The 24,068-nt window shown below is 47.9% G+C and overlaps 1 protein-coding gene across 3 annotated transcripts in view; it reads right to left on the minus strand.

The window, feature by feature from the left end:
* PLXNA3 (plexin A3) overlaps positions 1 to 24,068 on the minus strand; it is a 70,574-nt gene that overhangs the window by 3,759 nt on the left and 42,747 nt on the right. For 2 of the 3 annotated variants that reach the window (XM_083718228.1, XM_083718227.1), the window contains exons 13-30: positions 23,628 to 23,773; positions 21,526 to 21,646; positions 21,139 to 21,275; positions 20,019 to 20,192; positions 17,851 to 17,944; positions 16,693 to 16,932; positions 15,733 to 15,876; positions 14,575 to 14,809; positions 13,104 to 13,246; positions 12,025 to 12,281; positions 11,365 to 11,431; positions 10,537 to 10,683; positions 9,304 to 9,493; positions 8,916 to 9,019; positions 8,076 to 8,172; positions 6,633 to 6,826; positions 3,136 to 3,305; positions 555 to 767 (exon numbers count right to left, since the gene is read on the minus strand). In XM_083718228.1, the coding sequence (XP_083574354.1) occupies positions 555 to 767; positions 3,136 to 3,305; positions 6,633 to 6,826; positions 8,076 to 8,172; positions 8,916 to 9,019; positions 9,304 to 9,493; positions 10,537 to 10,683; positions 11,365 to 11,431; positions 12,025 to 12,281; positions 13,104 to 13,246; positions 14,575 to 14,809; positions 15,733 to 15,876; positions 16,693 to 16,932; positions 17,851 to 17,944; positions 20,019 to 20,192; positions 21,139 to 21,275; positions 21,526 to 21,646; positions 23,628 to 23,773 (2,873 nt within the window). The remainder of the gene's footprint in view (positions 1 to 554; positions 768 to 3,135; positions 3,306 to 6,632; positions 6,827 to 8,075; positions 8,173 to 8,915; positions 9,020 to 9,303; positions 9,494 to 10,536; positions 10,684 to 11,364; positions 11,432 to 12,024; positions 12,282 to 13,103; positions 13,247 to 14,574; positions 14,810 to 15,732; positions 15,877 to 16,692; positions 16,933 to 17,850; positions 17,945 to 20,018; positions 20,193 to 21,138; positions 21,276 to 21,525; positions 21,647 to 23,627; positions 23,774 to 24,068) is intronic. The other variant, XM_083718229.1, reaches the window with a different exon arrangement.

Genomic DNA, 24,068 nt, shown 5'->3' on the forward strand with positions numbered 1-24,068 from the left:
TTTAGAGACAGAAGCGGCAGACTCACTACACTAGCTTCATTGCAGACCACTGTTGTTTACTGAGGGAGGCAGTGTGGAAATCGGTCTGGTGCAAACACACTGGCAGGAGGGCTGAATTGATTCTGCCAGTGCTTTTGCACTGCCCTCCCCACCTCTCTCCCTCACTGGTAAGCAACAGCAACCCACCTTCAGGAAGCCAGCACAGCAACTCTGCCCCATCCAGCATGCCGCTTCTGTGTGTGGAACAGCAGCAGTGGTGATTCCTCCTTTCCAAAGATGCTAAGAGAGGCCAAAGTAACAGAGTCTCCCCATCCTCAAAGACTCCTGCCCTTCTTGACTGTCCTGAACCTGTGGAAAGCCACAGCATTCCTTTTCCCAACCTGTTTGAGGATGGCCCTCATTCAAGGAACCAAGTTTCAGGCAGGATCTTGTTATCCCCGTACAGTAAAGAGCTACCAACATTATAATGCTGTGGGATGATGTGCTAAGGTCAATCCCACCTCTGCCAGTTGTAGAGGCAACACAACTTGACATGACCCCTCTCTGTAGCTCACCTTTCCACCCAGCCTTTGTAGACAGGGATGTCCTTGGCATAGAGCAGCTTTGTTGAGGGGGAATCCTTGCCCAGGCGGTGCTCAGAGGTGGAGCACGAGTCCATGAAGGTCTGGGCCACCACAGAGAGGCAAGCATCTGTAATGCTGCTTTTGTGGATATCAAAAACAAATTGTGGGTTCTTGATGACGTTCACCCAAAACCTCAAGGGCAGGCTGCAGTGGAAGAAAGGAAGAAAGATGAAGCTTCAAAAGACACACATGAGAGGCAAAGGGTTAGATAGGGATAGGGCAGTGGTGGTGAGGAAATTACAGAGGTTGAAGCTCAATACTCATGTTTTGCTGAGGGTTTTTCATTTGTTTGTTTTGATACGCTGGGAAAACTCAGAGATCAAAGCCAATGGGTTGTATCCTGAGTAGTGCTACGTGAAAGCTCATGTCAGTGCAAGGATTTCTGCTTGCACAACAGAACATTCACCACTAGATCCAAATTGGTCTAGGGGTTTCCTCAAACCTATGGAGCAGATTTGGGAGAGTGTAGGGTGCAAGGGCGCTCCTCTGTTATTCTTGTGCAAATGGAGCAAGTGAACTGGATACTGCCCCTTTAAAGGATTCCTAACCATGATTCTCCATGGAACTCAGCCCGTTTCCTGTAGACAGCACTTCCTTGTTTGCCAGACTGTGCTCCATGAAGGTAACATCCCATAGCTGAGAGTCATCATGGCCTTTCTCCATCCCAGCCAAAGGAATGCACATGCCAGAGAGTTAACTCTTTGTTGTCAATGGTAACAGAGTCATTTCTACAGCTCTGTAGAATACGCACACCAATTTAGCATCTAGGCAGCTTTTCCCAGGTCCGTGCTCCAGGGAGCAGTTGCAGCAATGGGGGACCATTCCCCCTCCACCCATTTATGTACCTTCCCCTGACAGGCTGCACAAATGTGGCTGGAGACTACGTCTGCATGGAAACTTCCTCTGCTGCTTAAATTATCTTCTGGTTCTAGGAGATGGTGATGCAGGAGAGGGTGGGAAAGCACCCGGCCTTTCACTTGCCTGGCCTGCCTCTTCCTCCAGCTCTGAAGCTTCCCCTACCTCTGATTCTTGCTTCCTGGCTGGTACAGGTCTCCACAAACCACTGAGCCCCACTCCAGCCCCCCTTCCCTTGGTGCACACTCATCAGTGTCCTGCCAGTCCCTGACAATCCCTGAAGTAGAGGAATGGAGGGTTAGCAAAGTCCTTGGGGTCATGGGAGGTGGGGAAGAGTTGGCTGGCATCAAACACTTAGGGGTCATGAGCACTGGATTCCTTAGGGGCGAAAATTTCTTCCTAAAGAAGATTTGTTCAATCAAGGTAGGGTAGGACAGAGCCTGGAAAAATGAATGGCTGAAGGCTGGCCAAGAGCAGAGCCCAAAGGCAAGGAGCCCCAAGTCCCAAGCACAGCATCTGGAGGGGGAAAATCCAACGTGAGGAGAAGAAAAATACACAAAGCCAATCTGGTAGTAGCTGTGCAAAGATTCCTTAGGGCTAAAAAATCTTTCCCCATCTGCTTAAATATGATATGCTAGCTGTCAGTTAGCCATAGCCAGGATAGGCACACCAGCTGCTACCGGCTCCCTTCCCAGCTTCGGCTGGGGAGGGCGGGATGTAAATAAAATTTATTTTTATTTTTATTTTTATTTTTATTTTTATTTTTATTTTTATTTTTATTTTTATTATTACCATTACTGACAAGTGGGAAACACTGACCAGCGAGGGCTCCAACTGGAGAATAGCCTCTGCCAAAGGTGTCATTGACTTTGAAGAAGCACGAACTCAGGAAGAAAAGAAAAATGATCTAAGAGGAAGGCACACTTGGCAAATCCTCAACATGATCAACGCCTGCTCAGAAACCTATGTCCCCACTGTGGAAGGACGTGCAGATCCTGAATGGGGCTCCACACTCATCGCTAAGAGCTGGAAAACTCAAGATCTACCCACGCTGGAAGAGTGGCAGATGCAGCTGATGGACTATATGCAACTGGCCGAGATGACTGGCAGAATCCGAGACCTGGGAGAAGAGAGGGTTGAAGAAGACTGGAAGAAATTTAAGATCTATCTACAAAAATATTGTAATTTGGTTGAATGTTAAGAAGGATGCTAGATCATAAATAATTGCCTACCACTGAATTAGATCCAAATTTGACGATAAGTGAGATTAAGGAAAATATAAATCTTTTGGAGAACTGCTAGATTCTACTTAAATGAGCGGATATAAGATTGCAAACAAGATGGTAATTTGCTTAGAAAAACCTTTTTTAACGATGCAAGTGAGAGCGGGAGACGTGAGGGAGTCCAAAGAAGTGATGAAATTATGCTATGATATAAATAATGTTGTTTATTATTAATGCATTTGAATTTGAAAATCTTAATAAATATTTTTTAAAAAAAAAAAACAGAATGGGGCTCCACAGTCACTTACGGACTCACTGTTAAGACCATATTCATGGAAGACAATCTTACTCGGCTACAAGTGATAACCAAAGAAGAAGATGTATTACTTTAGGGTACTGGCTGGTGGCCAAAGGGCCAAAGCCAAAGGTCTCACCAGTTGCTTTTCCAGGTATGTCGCACGTCAGGGTCCCCAATCTGCCTTCGCTCTGCCTGCTCGTCCAGGAAGTCAAACATGTATTTGATGGGCAGGGGGAGTGCACTGGCCCGGTGTGCTGTGCTGAACACAGTCTCAAACAGGTCGTCTACAAACTTCTGCAATGTGCCCTGAAGAAGCAGAAGAGAAAAATTTCTGCAAAACATATTTTGGGATGGATGGATGGATGGAGAAAACAACTGTCAATATTTGGAGATCATGGGCAGCACTCCCACGGAAAATAGCACCACTCTTCCATCTTGCATTTGTATACATAATATTCACAAGCACATCCAATCCCTTTTGTTTCCCTAACTATTCTGCTCCCTGATTTTCTTGAACACTCCTATTGCAGTAGCCCACCTAATCATCGCTGCCATAGTATACTTGATTTGGGACACAGTCTCAAATAAGGGCACATCTACACTTCATTGTAGGCCAGTTTTACACAAGTTTAAATGGTTGCCGCTTCTCCTGAGGGGACCATTCAATTGGCAGCTTGACACCAATCTCATTTGCAGAATGGATAAGCCTTAAGAGATACAGGCGACGACCATTTTGCGCCAGGGTTTTGTTCCCAGCTCCCATGTGCCGAGCCCCTTCCGCCCTGCCCCATTCTGTCCCCCCCCTCCACCCCCGTTCTTCCCTCTTCCGGGTCCAAAAAGGCCCACACCTCATCAATCGCGTGCCATGTAGATGCAGTGCTGGATTTGCGTATAAGCTAAACAAGCTGTAGCTTAAGGCCCCATTCTCTTGGGGCCCCCCAAAAAAATTAGAAGAAAAAAAATGGATGTACATTTCCAAAATATAAGATAAAAAAAAAATAAAACCTAGATACAGCAACAGTGGCAAATGGCTTTAGCTACCTATTAGGTCCATAAATGACCATATGGCATATATTCAACACAAAAAAATTACGATTTGTTGTTGACAAAGGACAGCTGGACATATAAAGGGCCCCATTACCTTCAGTAGCTTAGGGCCTCATCAAACTAAATCCGGCCCTGTGTAGATGCGCCTAAAATGGTCGCTGCCTGTATTTGAAAGACTGAGCAAGGCAACTATTATTATAATGTAAGCAGATGATGTACTGCTGAGAGGCAGTCATTGCTAGGGGGAGATTATTATTTGCCTCTTTCTGTTCTTCATTCTGAGTAATATTTTTTGTTGTAATCTGTAACAAAATCTGAGTGAAAATATTTTTTAAAATAAGAATTATGCAAGCAGACCTGCAGAGCTGAAGGGAGACCCCCTCTGTCCTCTAACACAAGCCAGGGGAACAAGGGTCACTTGTAGGTTGCACCTTCTGGCTCCCAGGAAAAACATCATGACGAAGGGGAGATAACGTGGCCCCATCCATTGGCCAGTGAAGAAGCAGCTGCTCCAGTGCTTTTCTCTTCCCTCCTCTTTCCTTTTCCTTTTGTATCTATTCAATTGTGAGCCTGCAGCCAGCGACTCTCTTATCTTTTAACATAGGTACAACTTATGGAAATCTTAGGCACTGTTTGTTTTTATGATAAATAAGAGGGTACTGATCGCCAGTTTAAAAAGGAACCTGTACACATTGGTAATATTATATTACCACTTAGAAATTTTGATAATTATATGCTTTGAACCGCAAATATTTATATTTGGTCTATAAATTGTGTTCATTAAATTACAACTGGCATTTGTTTTTGTATTTGTACTTTATCTCAATAATCCCTGTAATAACTCCAAAGTTGTAACAACATATCCCCATTTTGCAGATGTGATGACAGTGACTTACCTTACACCATTAAATAAATTCATGGTGGAGACAAGATTTGAACCAAGGATCTCCTGGTTTAGTGTTTCTTATTACCATAAAAAGATCAACACCCCACTCCCTTTCAAAGGAAACCAGAGCAATGAAATGAAATTACAATAATAAAACCGTGCCAGCAAACTCTTAGCCACTACACCAGAGCAGCACCACAAAATGCTACTAAATGTATTACAGTCAAATACTGGATTAAAGTAACATGATTAGAATAGAATGAGCAGAATGGTAGAATACAAACAAAAATCACATGTGCGCACACATCACATTACACAAACAATCTCGCACAATTCAGACCCCAAATGTCACATTCTCTGCATTTCTTCCTCACTGTCACTGTTTTGGTTGCAGTGGCATCACATGTCATGTCCATAAAGTATCTGCGCTGTGCTTAGATGTCAGTTGGCAGACACTGGGAGCTGCAGTGAGTTCGCCACAAGGCCCAGGGCCAGATCACACCCCTGCAATCCAGACAGGCTGCGGTTCAAAGCATGCCCTGCCCAGGAGACGAGTTCAGGACACCTCTGTGAAGGGTTGACCGCTGTCGGAACACAGGAAGCTGCCTTGTACAGAGACAGACTATGGAGCCATCTAGCTCAGTATTGTTTACACTAACTGGCAGCAGCTCTCCAGGGTTTCAGGCAGGGGTCTCCCAGTCCTACGTGGAGATACCAGTGGGGACTGGACCCAGGACCTTTCGTATGCAAAGCAGAGGCGGTGCCACTAAGCTACAGTCCTTTTCCAAACTAAACAAGGACAGAAACATGAAGAGGACTGTGGGGAAATGTGTCTCCCAAGACCGTGTGGGATCTACAGAATTTGCCCTAGGAGGCAAACGTCTGCACTACCGTTTTCTGCAGGCTGCTGTAGAAAGGTCTGCCATCCTTGTCTGCTCCAGGCAGAGGAAAGCAAGGAGCAACCAGGGAGGGACAAAGGGACACAACTCTCCTTGTGTCATCCCACTGCCGCTGGGCTCTTCACCTTTCTCTTCCTGGGGTGAGCAAGGAGGCGGCCCTTTTACAGCCAGCCTCCTCCTCCTAGAAGTGGTGGGTAAGCTGCAACTGGCCATAGAACAGCTGCCCCTCAAGCACACATTCAGTGACTCCTTGCATTTCTGGCTAGGTTTTACTTATTGGAAGAGATGGATGGTTGGAATGCAAGGACTCGCCAAGCAAGTGCCTGGATGGCTGTTTTGGATCCTGTTTCGTAGGCCCCTGTACCTGCTGTCTGGAGCACGTGCCCCCTCTTGCCTCACTCTTAACCTGGGCCCGCTCCAACAGAGCTTTGTTGAAGACTAGAACTACAGAGATCTGTAGGTTTCTATAATGAAAGGTTGGAAGAAGAACCTCAGTGCGTTTCATCTACCAAAGAGAAAATACCAACAAGGTATTCTTCAGTTGTTAAAAAGGATATCAGGGAGAGCTGCAATGAGGGCAAGCAGCAATGAGGTTCTTTTAAAACAAAAACAGGAACAGGAAGTCACTTTTAGGTTAAACACAAAAAAATAATAATTTCCCTGGCAGTTTTCAAGGGAAAATGTCTGCCATGGATTGATTTACAGATTGGTGTAGAATCTTCTGCCTGCCTGGTTTGGGCAAGGAGCTTTTAAAACTAGCCAATCCCCCATTTGAGTGATCCAGTTCCTTTCCTGACATACCTTGGTGGCAAGGAGCCTTGTGAGGTAGATCTCAGACACCATCTTGCTCCCTCGTTCCCCTTCCTTAGGGTCTCCAAGATGCTCGTGGTTCTTGACTAAATGCCAGAGACGGGTACCCGAATCTTGATCCGGAGTGAGGATGGGGGCTCGTGAGCGCAAGCTCTCTGGACTGCTAGAGGTGCGGAGCAAACTCTCTGTGGAAGATGGGGGGGGGGGGACGAGCAAGAACCTCTTATGAGCTTTACCCATGTCAGCCCTCAAGACCAACCCTCAAGAGTCTGGGTTCCATGCACCTCTTTTCAATCTTTGCTCTACACCAGAAGCTCACCTGAAGGACAGGTTTGTATTTATTCAGCCTTGAAGAGTGCCTGCACCCAAGCAGGCACTGGTAATACCCAAAACCACCAGCCTCCATAGGCCAAGTGAACCACTCCCCGTTCCCTCCAACCACAAAGCCACAGAGTGGGAGTGGCAGTAAAATTACATGCATTCCAGGCTTGGAATAGCAAACGTAATTACAGCCAGGCCAGGGTGGTGCTGAAAGAAAGCTTAGGGATAAGAACGTGGCAATAGCCCTCCTTGAAAGGCCACCTGGCTTAGGTGATAATAGGGCAAGCCACAAAAGGCCAGGGGCTTGCTGTGTCACACAGTAAGAAAGGACACTTCACTTGTGAAGGACAAATCTTCTTATGCTCCAGTTCACACTGTATACAGCAGGGAACCAGGTCACATAGATGGACAACAGAAAAATCCTGCCCGCACAAGGTTGCATTCTCGGCTCAGGTGAAACACTGACAGATGGCATTGCAAAAGAGCCAACAGGTCAGGAAAGAGCTGTGACCAGCTCTATGAACTCTGAGAACAAGGCCAAGGACACAGCACCCCTATGTGCATTAATTCCAGCTTCGTGGACGTGTGCATGTGCTGTGATTCAGCAGGAATGAAGAGGAAGCACAAAACAGGCAGCACAATGTGCAGAATTCAGCATCAGCTTTTAATAATAATTATATTGAGCAAGTGCGGCTGAATAAGAGTTCCAGTGGTTGAGGGCAGTGACTAAACCCATGGCTAACAATGAGAAATTATGAAAAATGGAAGAAGTATGTAAATTTGCATAAATTAGCGTATATAGACTGAATAATCCAAAATATAGATTGTCTAAGAACAGAATTCATTTGGGGAGGGTGGGGCGGGGCAGGAGGTTGAAGATTCTTGTGTAGAGTGTACAGAAGGATGGAAGATGCATTTTCATCCTCTCAAACTTTAGTGGCAATGGGGGGGGGGGAGCTGAATTCGACTCCACCGCCACCCAAAAAAGGCAGCATAACTTTGCACAACATTGTGTTACCTTGTCAAAGAGAGAAGGCAGGAGCCATTGGTCACTTAGTGCAGCCAAGCATTAGAGGGAATGGGGAGTGTTGAGCAGGATGTGTCATTCCTTACCATAGCGGCTCAGCGAGTGGGTGAAAGTGAAAGAGCTGGCTATATTGTAGCCCGATGCCTGCCTAGGAACCAGCGCCACTGCAGAGCCATCTGCTACCTGCACATTGAATGCCAGGGGTGGCAGGGGTGGGACAGGTAAAGGTGGGGTTAAAAGGGGTGGGGGTGGGGAAGAGAACAAAAATTGACATAATAATAATACCACATCTACAATTTTCAATGCATTTGCCTGCATTATCTTAGTAACAGCCTTGGAAAGTAGGCCAATATTATTATTATATGGGAGTGTGTGCAAGCATATGTGTTTGTGAACCTGAGAGAACAGTGGCTTGGCTTAAGTGGCCAACATAGTGAATTCATGATGGAGACGAGATTTGAACAGGGATCTTCCTGCCTTGAAGCCTTAAGCCATTATGCTACAATCAGCTTCTTTCTACCTCAGCACACAAGAAGAGAGCTAGGATAATCCCCCAGAATACAGTTTGTCACTGAAGCTTCCAAACAGTACGGAGTATGACTCCTTGAGTTGTATTCTTGAGGTAATCCAGTGTTCTTTGCTTGGTCAAGACACTCACATGCACAGCCCCCTCTTCCACCCCCCTCGCAACCTGCTCTATTCCACTCCTCAAATCTTCTATGGCGTGCAAAGCATTATTTATTTCCTGATTCCTGCCAGAAATATTCCTAAGGAATACAGAACAGCCCTCACACCTTGTACTGCTCAGAAGCTGCTTGCTCCCAAACTCTACCGCATTCTCCCATTTTCCCCAGGCTATGGTAAGCATATTAGGAATCCAGGATAGTTCATCTGGCCCTGAGCTGGGTGGAAGGGAAACCGGTTACCTGATAATGCCCAAGTGTATTGAGCCGCTTCCAGTCTCCTTCAATCTTGCTTGTGGCATCCTCATCCTGCAGAATGGTTCTCCCCCCACTGGCTTGACACCATTCTGGGGTGAAAAAGAAGGTCAGTGAGGAGAGAGCTGGCTTGGTATTATCTCTCCCAGGCTCCCCCCCCCCCCATTTTGTTACAACTTAAGCCAGGGATGGGAAGCCTGTGGCCCTCCAGATGTTGTTGTTACTGAAATTCCCATCAGCCCCAGTCAGCATGGCCTGTGGTTAGGGATAACGGGACCTACAGTCGAAGAGCATCTGCTGGAACCAAGGTCCTCCACCCCTAGCCCAAGCCCAGTGGCTAATCACCAAGGTGTCCAGTCCAGGCTCCCAGCCCCACCTGCTTTCTCCCACGTTCCTGCCTTCATACCCAGCTCCATGTCTTCAGCACGTGGGCGTTGGGAATAGGGCACCCCACGGTACACAGCGTCCAGCAGCTTCTCCTTCACTTGCGTCACTGAGTCACAGTTTAATACCTTGACAGGCACGGCAGGGCCCCCAGGGGGCTCAGGGGGGGTACATAACAGAGTCTGGAAGCAGAGAAAAAACCTGCTAGCGTTGCAATCGTCACAGTTTCAAGGCTCATGCATCCCTAGTTACATGCACCCAGGGTCATACCTAGACAGTTTTTCAGCTCTGGTCATTCCTCACATCCCCAACGACCATTTGTGAGCAACTGAAGTTCCAGCATCGCTGTACAGTGGTGCCTCGCAAGACAAAATTAATCCGTTCCGCGAGTCTCTTCGTCTTGCAGTTTTTCGCGAAGCGCGGCTTAGCGGCTATTAACGGCTTAGCGGCTTTAAGAAAAAGGAAACAAACTCGCAAGAACTCGCAAGACGAAACGTCTTGCGAAGCAAACCCATAGGGAAAATCGTCTTGCGAAGCAACGCAAAAACCGAAAAACCCTTTCGTCTTGCGCATTTTTCGTTTTTCGAGGCATTCGTCTTGCGGGGCACCACTGTATTTGGGGTCAGTCTGATGTATGAACTTGGAGACATTTTGAAAACCTTTTTATTGCCAAACTAACATGAAGGTCCAAGAGCAGGTTGCCTAATCTACACCAGGATGGAAACAGGGGAAGGCCCATTCTTTTCGTGGTCAGCCAAAGTAAAAAACAAACAAACCAAACTTTTATCCCTACATAGAACTGTAGGAATGGACCCCTGTTTTGCCCCCACCCCCAGCTACCTGTAAGCAGAACCTAATGCCTCACCTTAGCCAAAGTCCAGCATGCACCACACAGGCAGACAGCAGCGTTTGGCATAGCTGGGCTAATCTCACCCTTCCCTGTTCCTCTCTCCAGTTCTATGGAACTTTGTGGAACTTTCTTCCTTTAAGGCAGCCCCATTTGAGACTTAAGTAGGTCAGCCCTATAAAGTTATGTCTCCTGCCATTAAAATGTTAGGCTGCTGCTTATCTCTTCAAATCTGGTGGCCTGGAGTCCTCTAAACCACCAAGACTGCAAGCCAGAATGGCCTGTGCAACAGCAAACCCGCCCCCCCTTCACAGAGCAAACTAAACTGTTCTCTCCCCAGACTACGAAGAGGCATAGCACAGCCACCAGCATCCTCACCAAGGTCTTGTAATCTATTTGCTGGCGAATGAGCTTGTCCTCGCTCAGCGAGTAGCGAGCCTCGCCTGTGATGGAATCTATGGGTCCTTTCTCCATCTGCTGCTTGATGGCACAGAATAGCATAAATAGCGGCTCTCCAGCACATTCCTGGGGGTGGGGAAGAAGAGAGAGGTTCATAGGCAAGGAACACAGGGAGCTCCCTTATCCCAGGTCAGATTATCATCCATCTACATTGGCAGCAGGGCCTCTGGCAGAGAAAGGTGCTCTCCATCACCCAGAGGGCAGAGAGCCCGGCAGGAGGCATGAGCAGTGGCAGACGCAACAACAGCCAGTGAGAGGCAGAGCCAACACATTTGAGTTCCTCCTCACTCCCATTCCTCCTCTCTGCTGAATAAGGAGGTGGCAGGCGGCAGGCAGGGCCACACACTTCTCGACCGGTTGTAAGTAAGGAGGGCAGGCAGCAGGGCCAACCAAGGTGGTAGGGATGCGAATTGCTTGGCCTAATGGACTAGCCACTGCTGCTATCATCCCCTGCTACCTGGTCATTTTTCAAACTACAGATCCTAGAGATTGGACATGGAAGCTGATGCATGCAAAACATTTCCTTCCCTAACCACAGAACTCTCATTCCCAACTCCCTATCCCCAGGACAAAGACCGTGGGTAGAAAATTCTGGATCTTTGGCCTCTAGTTTCCCTCAGCCCCCTTTAGATTCCTGCTCTCTGCCAGAATAAGGGCCAGGACCCAGATGTCAGAGGCCCCGTTCCGTCTCTCTCACTTCTCTCTCTCCCCCTGCCCGCCCCCTCTCTTTCGCTTGCATGCACTCACCTTGAGGAACCTGTGCAACAGGAAAGTAAACCAATTTGTCAACATCTTCTCAGCTACGGACTCTGTCCTGGGAAAACAGAAAAAGAGAGAGCATAGACAGCTGAGTTCCCCACATGTGGGAGGTGGAGGGAATCCTCAGTGCCCCCCCCCCCACAGCTGTGAAGAGAAATACGCATAAATCTGGGAACCCCTTTGCCATGTCACAGGGACTAGAAACTTGACCTCCCTACTTCCTCTGCCCCAGCAATGTTCACTCCAACAAATGGGATGCTGCTGCCCCCAGCCCCTGGAATTACAGGGGCATTTGGAGGGAAGGAAGAGACACACAGCATCAATTCAGTCCACCAGACTGGAAAGATGGGGAGAAATACAGCAGGGAGCAGCACAGAAGTTTGCATGTTAAGAGGTGGAACATGGCAGGGCTAGCAGGGGCTGAGGACCCATAGCAGCTCTGTGTGGAAGTGCTGCAGAGGGGCAAATGTAGCTGACTGTACCAGCACGATGCTGATAAGTGGTTCCCAGCCTTTAACGGGGTCTGGCAATCTCTTGTTTAGAAGATGGGGAGGCAACCGAGGGTGTTATGGCACTTGTTTGGTGGCAATGTAAGGGTTAAAGGCTTATGGCATTAAGTGGTGGTGAGGAGCAAAGAAGGCCTCTCACCGGCGGAGCAAGAGCTTGGGATGCGCACGGTTCTGCAGGTTCTTTTCAATGAGGTCTGCCAGCAGCTGCTTCAGCACACCGGTAGCATAGTCCAGCCTGCCCTGCAGAGCCACCATAGTCAGGGAAGCAACAGCCCCCCGGTCCCGCATGGAGAAGCCACGCTGTCCCTCCAGGGTGTGGATGAAGGTCAACAGGAAGGGCCGCGTGTGCAGCAGCTGCCCAAAGAGGCGGAGGCCTTTCTCTGTGCTCGGTGGCGTCTGTGGAGGGCAAGAGAAGCGAGAGAGACACACCCCTTGAGCTAGCCAGGACACCTGGAAAATGGCCATGCACATTAAAAACATTCCCATGGAGGGTCCTGAAACTTTGCACATGTCTTTGAGATGCTGCTGCTCACAAGATGGCCACTGAGAGAGGAATGTTGTCATCTGCACTATTGACTCTTGTCTCTTCTGCATAAGAGCACTAAAAGAATAGGAACATCCTTTGCTGCTAGATCAGAGCAAGGACCCACCCAGACCAGTTTATTGTTTCCAACAGCAATGAGATAGGTGTCTTTGGGGGCTGACAGGCAGAAGACCCTTGCTGGATGAGGCCAAAGGCCTCATGATAGTACAGCGTCCTGGTCTCACAATGGCCAACCACGTGCCTATAAGGAAGGCCAGAGGCATGGCCCGAGTGCAACTGCACTCTGCCCACTTGTGACTGATTCCCAGCAACCCATCTACAGAGGCACACCTGCTTCCGATTGATAAGGCAGGACATAGACATTATGGTTAGTAGCCATTGATAGCCTATCCTCCATTAATTTGTCTAAGCGAGGCCAAACAAGTAGTTCAAGAACATGTACCTCAATGGAGGAAATACCAAAGTGGGACAGGGGACTGACCTGCACCCAAAAGCTAGAAAGCCAAGACTTCAACATGCAAGAACCCCACCACCATGGACTTGGTGGTTCCTCCATGACTTGGTTTGTGTCATATGGAGATCATGAAACACCAGCTTCTGATCTCCCTTTTCTGCCACCTGTAAGGCAAAAACCTTTGCCAGGTCCCTGTCTCTCCCCCTGCATTGCAACTTACACTGGTCTCCTGCAGCGCTGGGTGCTCATCCACCCCTGGAAAAAGCACACGCCTTGCGTAGGTCCGATAGTCCAGGAAAGGGATCTTCACACCATCCATGTTGTTTGTCAGCTCGTTAATGTCTGTCTGCAGCTCAGCAAAAGCTGAAGAAGGTGGAAGATGGTCAAAAGTGTTGGAGACCATGCATAACGGGCAACCTTCTCCACTGTAATTCCCCCCCCCAAAAAAAAAACCACCCCTAGGCTTTTGAAACCTAAGGGAGCCAAAGAATTTAAAGACACCTGGGTTCCTAGGGTTCTCCAGAAGCTGCCACATTTCTCATTAAGGACCATTCATGGCAAGTGCCCATTCTCTGAGCCCACCAAGCTGTATCAAGCACAACCTTCTCAACATTTCACACAAAGGAATGCTTTTGTGGATTTTTGACACATATTTACACCAGAAATTACTGCCTAAGATGACTGCACTCTTATTGCTGAAGGTTCTTCTCTTTCTGCTCTTTGTTCTAAACTGTTTTCTAAGGCAGGGAATGTGTATCTATTGGGACAGATAAGTCATGGTGTGCAGTAGTGGGAAAATGGGGGGGGGGGCGGGAATGGTACCTTGGCATTTTGTGCCTATGCCCATGTCTTTGCCATCTAGAGTTTAGGTGGACCTTCTCTGCCCTTCTTGCCCAGCCACCCCCAGAGAAACACCAGAGATTTAATTTCGAGACACCCAAGGAGGGGCTGAAACCTAAACAAATCTTCTGTGAATTAATACGTTAACAGAAAACTCCCAACACTCAACTATTTCACAAAATGGGAACAAAATAGGGATGGTTGTGGGATAAACTGACAACCAAAGACTTTTGCTACCTATAAACCAAATACATTTTGCTACATGAAGCAGAACAGCAAATCCCACCCCCAATCATGGCCAGCTTAAAGCTGGCCAAGTTATTCTGGCAAATGAAACAGAAAATCCCACAAGCATCTCTCCTTGCGAGTGGAGATACTATCAGAAATACCTTCAATAACTCCTGGTTTCCTGTCCCTTCATCACACCCAGAATTAGCTGTCTGATGCAGCCATCCCACTCTGCTGAATGGTAGGGCCGGCCTTGTCGCAGTATTACAGGAGCTGGTGACTGCCACAAACTATTTGCTGTGAAAAGAATATGGAGCCCATAATGGCTGCACATCTTTCCAATCTACAAAAGGAACTATTCCATACCCTGGGAACCAGTCCTGATGCATACATAGTGCCCAGAGGCAGCTGGACTTCTGCACTCCATGTTGGAGGCTACAGATAACAACTAGAGAAGGCATCTTTGCGCCCAAAGACCTACATTAGCATCAGTCGCCTCCTAAGAGAGGAGATGCCGAAGATTACATGAACACGTTCCAGCAACAACTACCAACCTTGGGCCCAAAAGGCAATGTTGCTGCCCCCGACATTCACGTCCCTTTATTTCCCAGCCCCCTAAATACCTTCCTTGCACTCCAGGGCCACGCGAGACTCCAGGTTGTCCATCTGCAGCTGCAACCGCTTCAGAGTACGGTCAGCATCCCGAGTCTTCCGCTTGTAGGCCACCAGCACCCCGATGATAGCGCCCAGAAGCAGACTTCCTCCTGCACCTAACCCCACAAGAGCCGGCAAAGGCAGGGCTGTCTCAGGGTAAATGTGCAAGGTCCCAGGGGAGAACAAGAGACCCCCCACCAGGATCTACAAAAAGAAGAGCAAGAGATTAAGCCAGGTCACACAGGAGAAGCACCCCGCTGGATCAGGCCAAGGGCCCGTTTATATAGTCCAGCATCATGATCAAGGTGTCTCCCCTGCCAGGTAAGTATGTTTAGGGTCCCCTGACAGGTAAGTATGTTTAGAAATGCGTCAATAAATAGAAATTTTACGAAAGATTGACAGAGAAACTGGGGGAAGTCAAAAATTGAAGAATGAGTGCAAAATAATTTGTTGATTGTATAAAATTTGTTTGGAAAAAGAATAAAAAAATTATATATATATATATACGAAAGCAAATATATATATATATATATATATATATGTCCACCATCATTAAGACAACAGCTCTCCCATCCCCTTGTACATTTAACTAACTGGCATCTACAGTTCAGGATATGCGCTGTCTCTGAAAACAATGAGGTCCAGCGGCTTAACTCAGGGGAACAGCCCTCAAATGCACTTAGGGCATATCTTTTTGGACATCAGGACTTGTTCTTGGAACACTGTTGACCTCTTTGTTGGTGGCAAGGGGAAATAAAGGAGAATTCCTAGATGCCAAAATCCACGTTTGGGGTAAGTACTATTTGGTGAGAGAACCCTAGCATATCCCACACTCTTCAACCCAGATGTATGGGGTGCTCTGTTCTGCAATTTTTTTTCTTTTAGTTGGTCCACATGGTTGGGCAGGTCTACCCACCAGCTGTGTACCTGCACTAGGTGGGGAGGGGCAGGGATGACATTCCTCAGGCTAACACATGCATACTACTATGTCACATCACCAGGACAAATCACTCACCGGACAACCCCTTGCATGTCCATAGCATTGGCAGTTCTCCCTGGAATGGGCAGACTGGTCCCATCTGCTCCACATCCCCCCTTCCCTCCCTGACTTCCAATGATAGGTGTACCGTAACTGGCTGTTCCCCGGTTTGGCTTGGTGAGTCACACAGCAGTTGGGTCTCTGAGACAGTCAGGATGCAGGGCTCTCCGCCAATTAGGACTGTATAGTTGAGTCGTGCGCTGCCCGATACTGCTGGGATCAGGTTCCTGCCCTGAAAGACACAGACATATGAGAGAAGATATGGGAGCATTCTGTCACGGGATCCTGAATCTAGGCTTGGAGAAGACTCTCTTGAATCCATGCCCAGGACTCCCAAGTGCAAATTGGGTACCCACTCTGCACAAAGTCCATTCGACATAGCACCAGAAAGCACATTCATTCTCTGCAGCCAGTACAGAATTGTGTATTTCTCTTATCCATGGAGAAAGGCAAGGATCCAAAACTAAATTCCTTAATCATTGGGAATCCTCCTCAGACCACCTCAACCAGATTTCACCAAACAAGGCCTATATTTACTCACACCTACTTTGCTGTCATAAGGTCTAGAAAAAAGTTTTTAAAATATATATGAAAGAAAACTAAATTCTCAATTTCCGATCGAATTCTGTACAGTGGTACCTTGGGTTACAGACTCCGATAACCCAGAAATAGTACCTCAGGTTAAGAACTTTGCTTCAGGATGAGAACAGAAATCGTGCTCTGGCGGCGCGGCAGCAGTGGGAGGCCCCATTAGCTAAGGTGGTGCTTCAGGTTAAGAACAGTTTCAGGTTAATAACGGACCTCCAGAACGAATTAAGTACTTAACCCGAGGTACCACTGTATTTGAATGCCACAACCACAAAATAGGCACTCCTTTCTTTTTTGGAATGCTTATCTCTAACCAAAAGGTAAAAAGCCACATCATGCTGGAGAAAATAATTCTGTCATGGTTTTCTCTTTCAGTAGGCTTTGAGCAGGCTATCATTTGATTGGCTTGAGGTTTTCAACCATTAACGTTTGAAAAGCCCCGACACAAACGCTTCAGTACCTTGAGGACTACATGGGATCCAGGCTTAATCTCCAGGATGCCGCTGGGACCAAACGGCTCAAAGCTGGGGTCAGGGTAATAGGTAAAGGCGGAGCGGTTCAAGGTACGAGCGGCGGCCACATCGTCCAAGAGGAAGCCAAACTCGTCAGGGTGAGCACCTGCAAGGGGCAGGGCCTCCCCCCCAGGTATGATGCCAGGGGCTTTGCACAACATCACCGAGTCATTCAGCACCTGGCAACTCTGCAAGGAAGGAAAAACAGACACCCCACAACTGAGGGGGAACAAAGAATAATCCGCTACACTTGGCTTCTGACCGTCAACACCCAACCGCGCATACCTACTCTGCTGTCTCAAAGACCAGCAGTCCTTACTTCTTACATGCAGAGTCTTGGCTTTCACAATTAGCTCTCAAAAAGTATGTTGCCTTTTAAGGGCTTGGAAGGGAGGACTATTCCCTCCCTCCCAGAATGCTTTGGGCCTCCTAATCTTTATCTTGGATTCAAGACAGAGACAGATATGTTTAAGAACCATTTCATGGTTTTACTTACAATTTTATGGTTTACATTTTATGGTTTTTACTTACAGAGTCTTGGGAGTGGAAATACATGATTAAGAAAATATATATCACATGATGGAGTTTCCTTCTGAACTTCACCAACCAGAATGAAAGTGGGAGATCATATGTCTGAATAGTTCCCTTCTATCAGACGGTGGAGGGAGAATGTGCAGTGAGTTTATATATAGTCAACTCACAACTTGTGTGCATTCAACTTATGCAATCACAGCTTTACACACTTGGCGGCTGGCCAGCCACAATCACACAAATTTAATGCACAAAAGATGGACAGTTTAAAAGCGGAAGTGAAAACCTGGCAAAAGTTTGAAGTTAAGAACTACAGGTGCAATGGACATTCTGCTCTTGAACTCCTGGGTATGGAGGACTGATCTGTAGATCAACAAACATGTTTTAAGCCAAGTGATAGTACTGGTTGATACACAATATGGGTGAGTGGTATATTGTTTCTTAGAGCAGAGTAGCTAACCTGATGGTGCAAATCCCTTCTCTCTCCCTCCCTCTCCCCTCTATGTCTGTCAATTGCCTCTTTTCTGCAGCACACTCAGTCTGCATCAGTTTAGCCCACTCCACAGAAGACTCACATTGATGGTTTCTATTCCCCCATAGGCAGCTCGAACACGGGGCTCCTGGATCGTCAGCAGGTGGGTCCCACTCACTGTGAGGCTGGTACTACCACTGTAGAGAAAAGACAGAGGGGGAGGTAAATGGATTCAGCCCACAGACACTGTGGTGGTGCAGATGATAAAGAGAAGACCTTGCCAAAGAAAGGGAAATTCATGACTTTGGTAAGACCCTATTCTCATAATGGCACCCACCAGGCATGTGGCAATGGCAAGGAGACCAAGGATACAGTTGCATGGAGGACCAGGTATACCCAGAATGCCACAGGTGCCTTCCTTTGTAGATGAGCCAAGGGAAGTTCACACAGGATCAAAGCTAGTGCGCTCCCTATGTGTGTTCCCCCTCCCTTTCCAAAACTCAATTTCCCCAGTGTTCACCATTAGCCTTGAGCATAGAAGTCAACTCCTAGGGGCTGAGGTCCCTTTGACCCACCCCCCCAAAATATACAGTTCATAAAATTAAAAACATGCATACATATATACTAATAAATCAGTATCTCTTTTTGGCTTAACTCCACTGCCTGTAAATGTTGTCCTCTCCATGCTTTTTAATTTGGAAGATGTGTCTATAGTACAGGAATATAATTTTTTAGTACAGGCGTCCGTCCCCCCCCCCCACTTACGTGGTGGTTAAGTTCTCCCACCCCCACCCCCGCACATAAGTGAATATTGCGTGAGTGAGGAGCACCCTCTAAAAAGCCTTGGAATACCTGTTTGTTCCTGCTCTCCAGCTCTCTCTCCCCACAACTTTCTCCAGCTAGAATTGAAGCCCTGGGACCAGCTGGGAAGATGCCTGGGTAAGTGGCGGCTGCAGCGGCTGCTGTGCTACCCCATGCGTCAGCTATTAGGCAGGGAGGCTGAGCAGCTTAAACAAAGCCCCACTGTGCCTCTGGTCTCTTTGGGGCTTCCTCCGCCTTCACTGACGTCTTCTTTGGGCTACTAGGAGGGTCTTCTCATGATGACTCTCCAGCTCTCTCCTGCCATTTCCTGGTTTGAATCTATCTATTTATTTCCCAGCACCACACATATACATGGTTGTGTGTGACTCAATCATGTGTATGTAGGGGGTAGGGCAGGGCGATATATTGATATATCGTCCAATATTGGTTTCTAGATCACATCACGATAACTGTCTAAAAACAATTGACATGGCAATGCATCATGAATCACAGTTTGTGTGAGTGTCTGATGTGGATTTGCCTGGAAACAGCTGGGAGAAAGAATGGTTTCATGAAGCCACTGAGGCTGAGTCGCTGACTTCCCTCGCAGACGCCACAAAGTAAAAAAAAACACAACCCCACCACATTGCCCTGTGTTATTCAAGCCTCTTTCCTTCCTTGCTCCCTTCTGCAGGTGTGACTTGCGTCCTGCAAGCCTGATCTCCATGCTTCTTTGCTCACTGGCACACCCAATCTCCATGTTCCTTTGGCCAGCCACACACCCGATCTGCACCCCCCAACCTGCATGATCTCCACAGACTGCTTCTTCACCCCCCAACATAGTTCCAAGTTTCAAAAATCATGATATAACACTAAATTGTGGTGTTTAGCTGGTGATATATCACAATGCTGAAAACCAGGTATCACCCAGCCCTAGTGGAGGGATGCCTGTATATGCAATATTGTCCTTGGAATAGGATAAGGTGTGTGTGTCTCTAAATATCTATCTATCTATTGGAATCTAAACAAATTGCTGGCCTAGAAGATGAGACTGTTGTTGTCAAACATGGGTTCCCAGCTGTAGTTGGACTACAACTCCCATCATCCCTGAGCACTGGTCCTGCTAGCTAGGGATGATGGGAGTTGTAGTTCAACAACAGCTGGGGACCATAGTTTGAGAAACACTGAGATGGGAGACAGATTGAATAAACGAGACAAAGCAGAATTATCTAAAGTAAAACTTTTTAAATGTGATGGATGGAGGGCAGCCCCCAATTTTCCTCTCTGAGTCATGAGGGGGCAGGGAAGCATCAGGGCCCTCCCCACTAAGCAGCAGTCACGAGGAAGCAGGGGGGAGAGCCTTATTTCCTCAGTTACTCCCATCTACTGATTTGGGGCCTGGGCACCGTCCTGTGGGAATGAGAGATGCTTAGTAAAGAAGCTTAGAGCTGTCACAGGCTCATCACTTACTTGGCAATGCTCCAGGCAGGCTCTATCCCTGTGACAACCGGGTCAGGGCTGTAGCGGAAGGAGACTGTGCCGTTGGTGCTGATGTTAGCACGGTCAATGCGAAGGCTGAGCTCAGCGAGGCCTGGGCCTAGGGCTGAGGGGGGAGACAGGCAGACAATCTCCCCTGCGCTACGCCTTGGGAGAGGGAAACTGAGAGTTATTGCCCCTAAAGAAACAAACACAGCCTCCTCACAAATAATCTGACCTCAAAAATTATGCTTCCTCCGCACCCCATCATTCAACACCTTCCATGTTCCCTCCACCCACTTTGCACTGTCCAACATAAACACAGAGCTTCCCTCCTCTGTGTCTGGCCACCTTAGGTCTCAGGCCATGGACTTATTTCATTTTTATCCTGCTCTAGGGCAGCACACCTGATTCTCCCCACCACCACCACCACCCCTATTCTATTCTGAGGTAGATTAAATTGAAAGGCAGTTAACAGGGTCTAGGAGCTTCATGCCTGAGTGGGAATTTGAACCTGGCCCTCCTCAGTTCTGGCTGGATACTCTGCCTGCTGCACCATGCTGACTCTCAGTTCATAGCCTCTACATACCAAGGAGCTGCTATGCAAAAAATAAACGGGCCTAGAGATCATCCAGACTTGTGCTTGTCCTGTGCCTAGAAAGCATGGGGCTAAGCAGATTTCCACTTGTCCAGTGCTTTCTAGGCAGTTTTGCGCCCTTGCCCATGGTGCCAGGGACCCCCTGCATGGGTGAAACAGATCTCTGGGGTCTGCAGACTACCAATTGGTAACCACTGACCTAAAGAGTCCTTTCAGCCCAATGGCTTCTGCTCGCCCAGCAGAGCTTTCCCCTCATCTCCTCCACTTGCGCCCACCCTCCCCCCCCAAAAAAAAAGGCTTGGAGGGGATTTCAGGTCAACTCCCAGAACAGAGTTGGGGGACGAGATGGGGGGATTGTTCCGCCTACTGCCATGCTTGTCCTGAATGGACATTCACCTCAGCGCGATGCTGAATTCCACCCAATCCCTTCCCCCACCCAAACCCAATTTAATAGTGAGCCTGTCCAAGAGTTCCCAGCCAACTCCACTGAAAGCTGAATGGCACCCCAAACAATACCTTATCAACTGACATGGTGCTCCCCGGATCACAACACTGACATTGCTCCCAGCATCCAGATGCGTTCCCAGGAGGCTGATTTTCGTCCCGCCTGAGGCAGGACCTCGTTCTGGGTATACCCCATGAAAACTAGGGGTCTACATGAGGAAAACAGGTAGAAATCAATAATAAAGATACACTTCACAAACAGTCTCCCCCTTCCCTCAAGCTGATTAACATGGACACCCCTTCCAGAACCAGACTACTTTTTGGGTCTGCGGCTCAGAAAGCACCCCTTCCCACAGATAAACGTGCCCACAGTTTACAAGCAAGACTTCTACCATGTACTTCATTGCTTATCATATAAGCTAAATATGCCTATTGAGCCCTAACCCCCACCCTGATTACCACAAAAGTGAAGGGAGTATCAGACTGGGTCCGGTAGTCAGCACTGCAATCGCCTACGCACAGCTCCACAGGCCCGGGGGGAGGGTCAGGCAAAAGCGATGGCTCCAGTTCGCATACCAGCCTGAGGGGAGAAAGGATGATTTGTCAGAAGAATATGGCTTCCTCCCCATCCCATCGCCACCACACCAATCCCTGCCGCCCCACGGAATCCACCACATCCCTTTCCTTCACAAGGCCATCAATTGCTTCTAATTCTTCATTCCACAATGGCCCATGTCATAATTTATTTTTGCACAGCTCAGCTCTCTTTGTCTTGCCCCAGACTGCAGGTTTGTTAAGGCCTTGCAAGAAACACTCCTTGAACAGAATGATGTTTGCCTGGTAAACCTTTTAGTCTAGTCAGTGCTCTTCCCTGGGGAGGGGATGACTCCTCATTTCCTCAGGAGTGCCTGTTGGGTCAGCAGCATTAGCCTTGGTCAGAGAGGCCTTCAATGAAATCCTCTAAATTTTCCTGGCATCTCTCCTAGCTGCCCAATGAATACTTTTGGCCTGGCCTATCTTTTCACCTCAATCAAGGCAGCACCAACATCCTTCTCAGCACAAAATACAGTGGAGCCTCGGGTGACGTAGCCTCTGGCTTACGTCACCCTCGGTTTGCAACTGGCGCAAACCCGGAAGTAATGGAACGGGTTACTTCCGGGTTTGCGCCATTCGTGCACGTGCAGTCGCGATAAATCGCGTCTGTGCATGCGCAGAAACACTAAACTGCGCTGCGCACGTGTGCAGACACGACACGACACAACACTTTGGGTTGTGACGTTTTCGGGTTGTGGCGGGGCTCCCCACCGTAACCCGAGGTTCCACTGTATAAGGAAAACTCAGAGGTTTCTGCAATAAGGGACTCGGGACGCCATCTTGTTTTGCATTGCAAAGGCACCTTCCACCCACCGCCCCGCCCAAACAAGACGCACAGAGGAAGCAATAAATTCATGATCATGGCGGATCTGAGTCTCCCACCTGTTAAGACTGAAAAAGTTACCCATCCATGTGCTATTGAAATATCAAAGTCCACTTTGGCCTACCTAAGAGCTTATCTACACTTTCCCCTTTGCCCCCCTCTTTCCAGGCATGGTCCACACTTTAAAGTTTTGTGTCCAAGTCCCCCTCCTTTTTTTTTGCTCTGGATCTTTCCCCATGAAAACCCTGGAGCAAACGGCAATCCATGAAAAAGCCAAACTGAATGCTAAAGCGCGGATTTTCGTAGGGAAAGTGGGAAATAAAGCTTAAACACAGAGCTCTTTCCCGGTGCCTGGGAAAAGCAGAGCAAAAGTTAAGCATGGCTAACCCCCCAAAAAACCCATTATTGGTAGTTTAGACCAGTTTTACCAAAGTGAGAGAATCTGGGCATGGGAACCTTGTTTCTGGAGTTTAAGAGGGAAACATTTAGACAAACATGTCTAAATTCAAATGAGTGGAACATGCCGGGATGACACTGGGGGATGTGGGGGGAGGAAAAGACTAATTTATTGTCCTTCCTTGCAACATAAATCTTTCTGGTCTGATCAGAAAGTGTGAAGATTAAAATGATAGCTTCATCAAGTACAACTGTGTGCTCTTTAGCTCACTGTATTGGCTCCTTTTCATTCTTCCGATTTTGCAACTCTGCAGCCTCCCTTCTTAAATATTATTTTGTTTTTAGTTAATATGACAAACCTGCCTGGAAGCCCTGGCTCACAAATGCACGAGAACCAAGTGCTATAACTAAAAGGCACTCTGCCATAAATTGTACTTTATGATCCTGGGCTTGTTCCAAAGCTGCTGATCAGAGTTTCTTCCATTCTGGGAAAAACGGATACTCTGGTTAACTGTGGACTTCCTGGTGTAAGTACAAAGGGAGGAGTGAAGGAGCTGCATTCACAGAGTTCTGCCATTAAATGCACCACCAAGTCCAGGAGGTGGTGTTAAGTGAGAGAACATGAACCACACAGTTGTTTTTGCAGTTTTGCTCCTACCCAAATTCCCTGTTCTATACCTTCCCTTGACAGCACCCCGCAGGCTCCTCCTCCACCAGCACCCAGTGTTTTCAGAAAACCCTCACCAACCTCTCAGCGCTGATGTATTCAGCAGAGAGAGAAGTGCAGCGCACGCCTGCCACACGGACCCCCACCTCGAAGAAATGAAGCCCCAGGTTCTCTCCCCAAACTGTCACTCGTGTCCCACCTTCCTTGGGGCCAGTCAATGGCAACACCTGCAGAGAGATTGGGGGTGGGAGGGGAAGAGAAAGGAAGGCTGCTCATTGGGGGGAGGGAACCCAGCGAGGTTTGCAGGGGTTCCAAAAAAGAAGGAAAAAGCACCACAGTAAGAGAATGTGGGTGGCGCTGTGGGTTAAACCACAGAGCCTAGGACTTGCCAATCAGAAGGTCGGCGGTTTGAATCCCCGTGACGGGGTGAGCTCCCGTTGCTCAGTCCCTGCTCCTGCCAACCTAGCAGTTTCAAAGCACGTCAAAGTGCAAGTAGATAAATAGGTACCACTCCAGCGGGAA

This window comes from Podarcis gaigeae (assembly GCF_964106915.1).
Source record: "Podarcis gaigeae genome assembly, chromosome: 17".
Lineage (NCBI taxonomy): Eukaryota > Metazoa > Chordata > Lepidosauria > Squamata > Lacertidae > Podarcis > Podarcis gaigeae.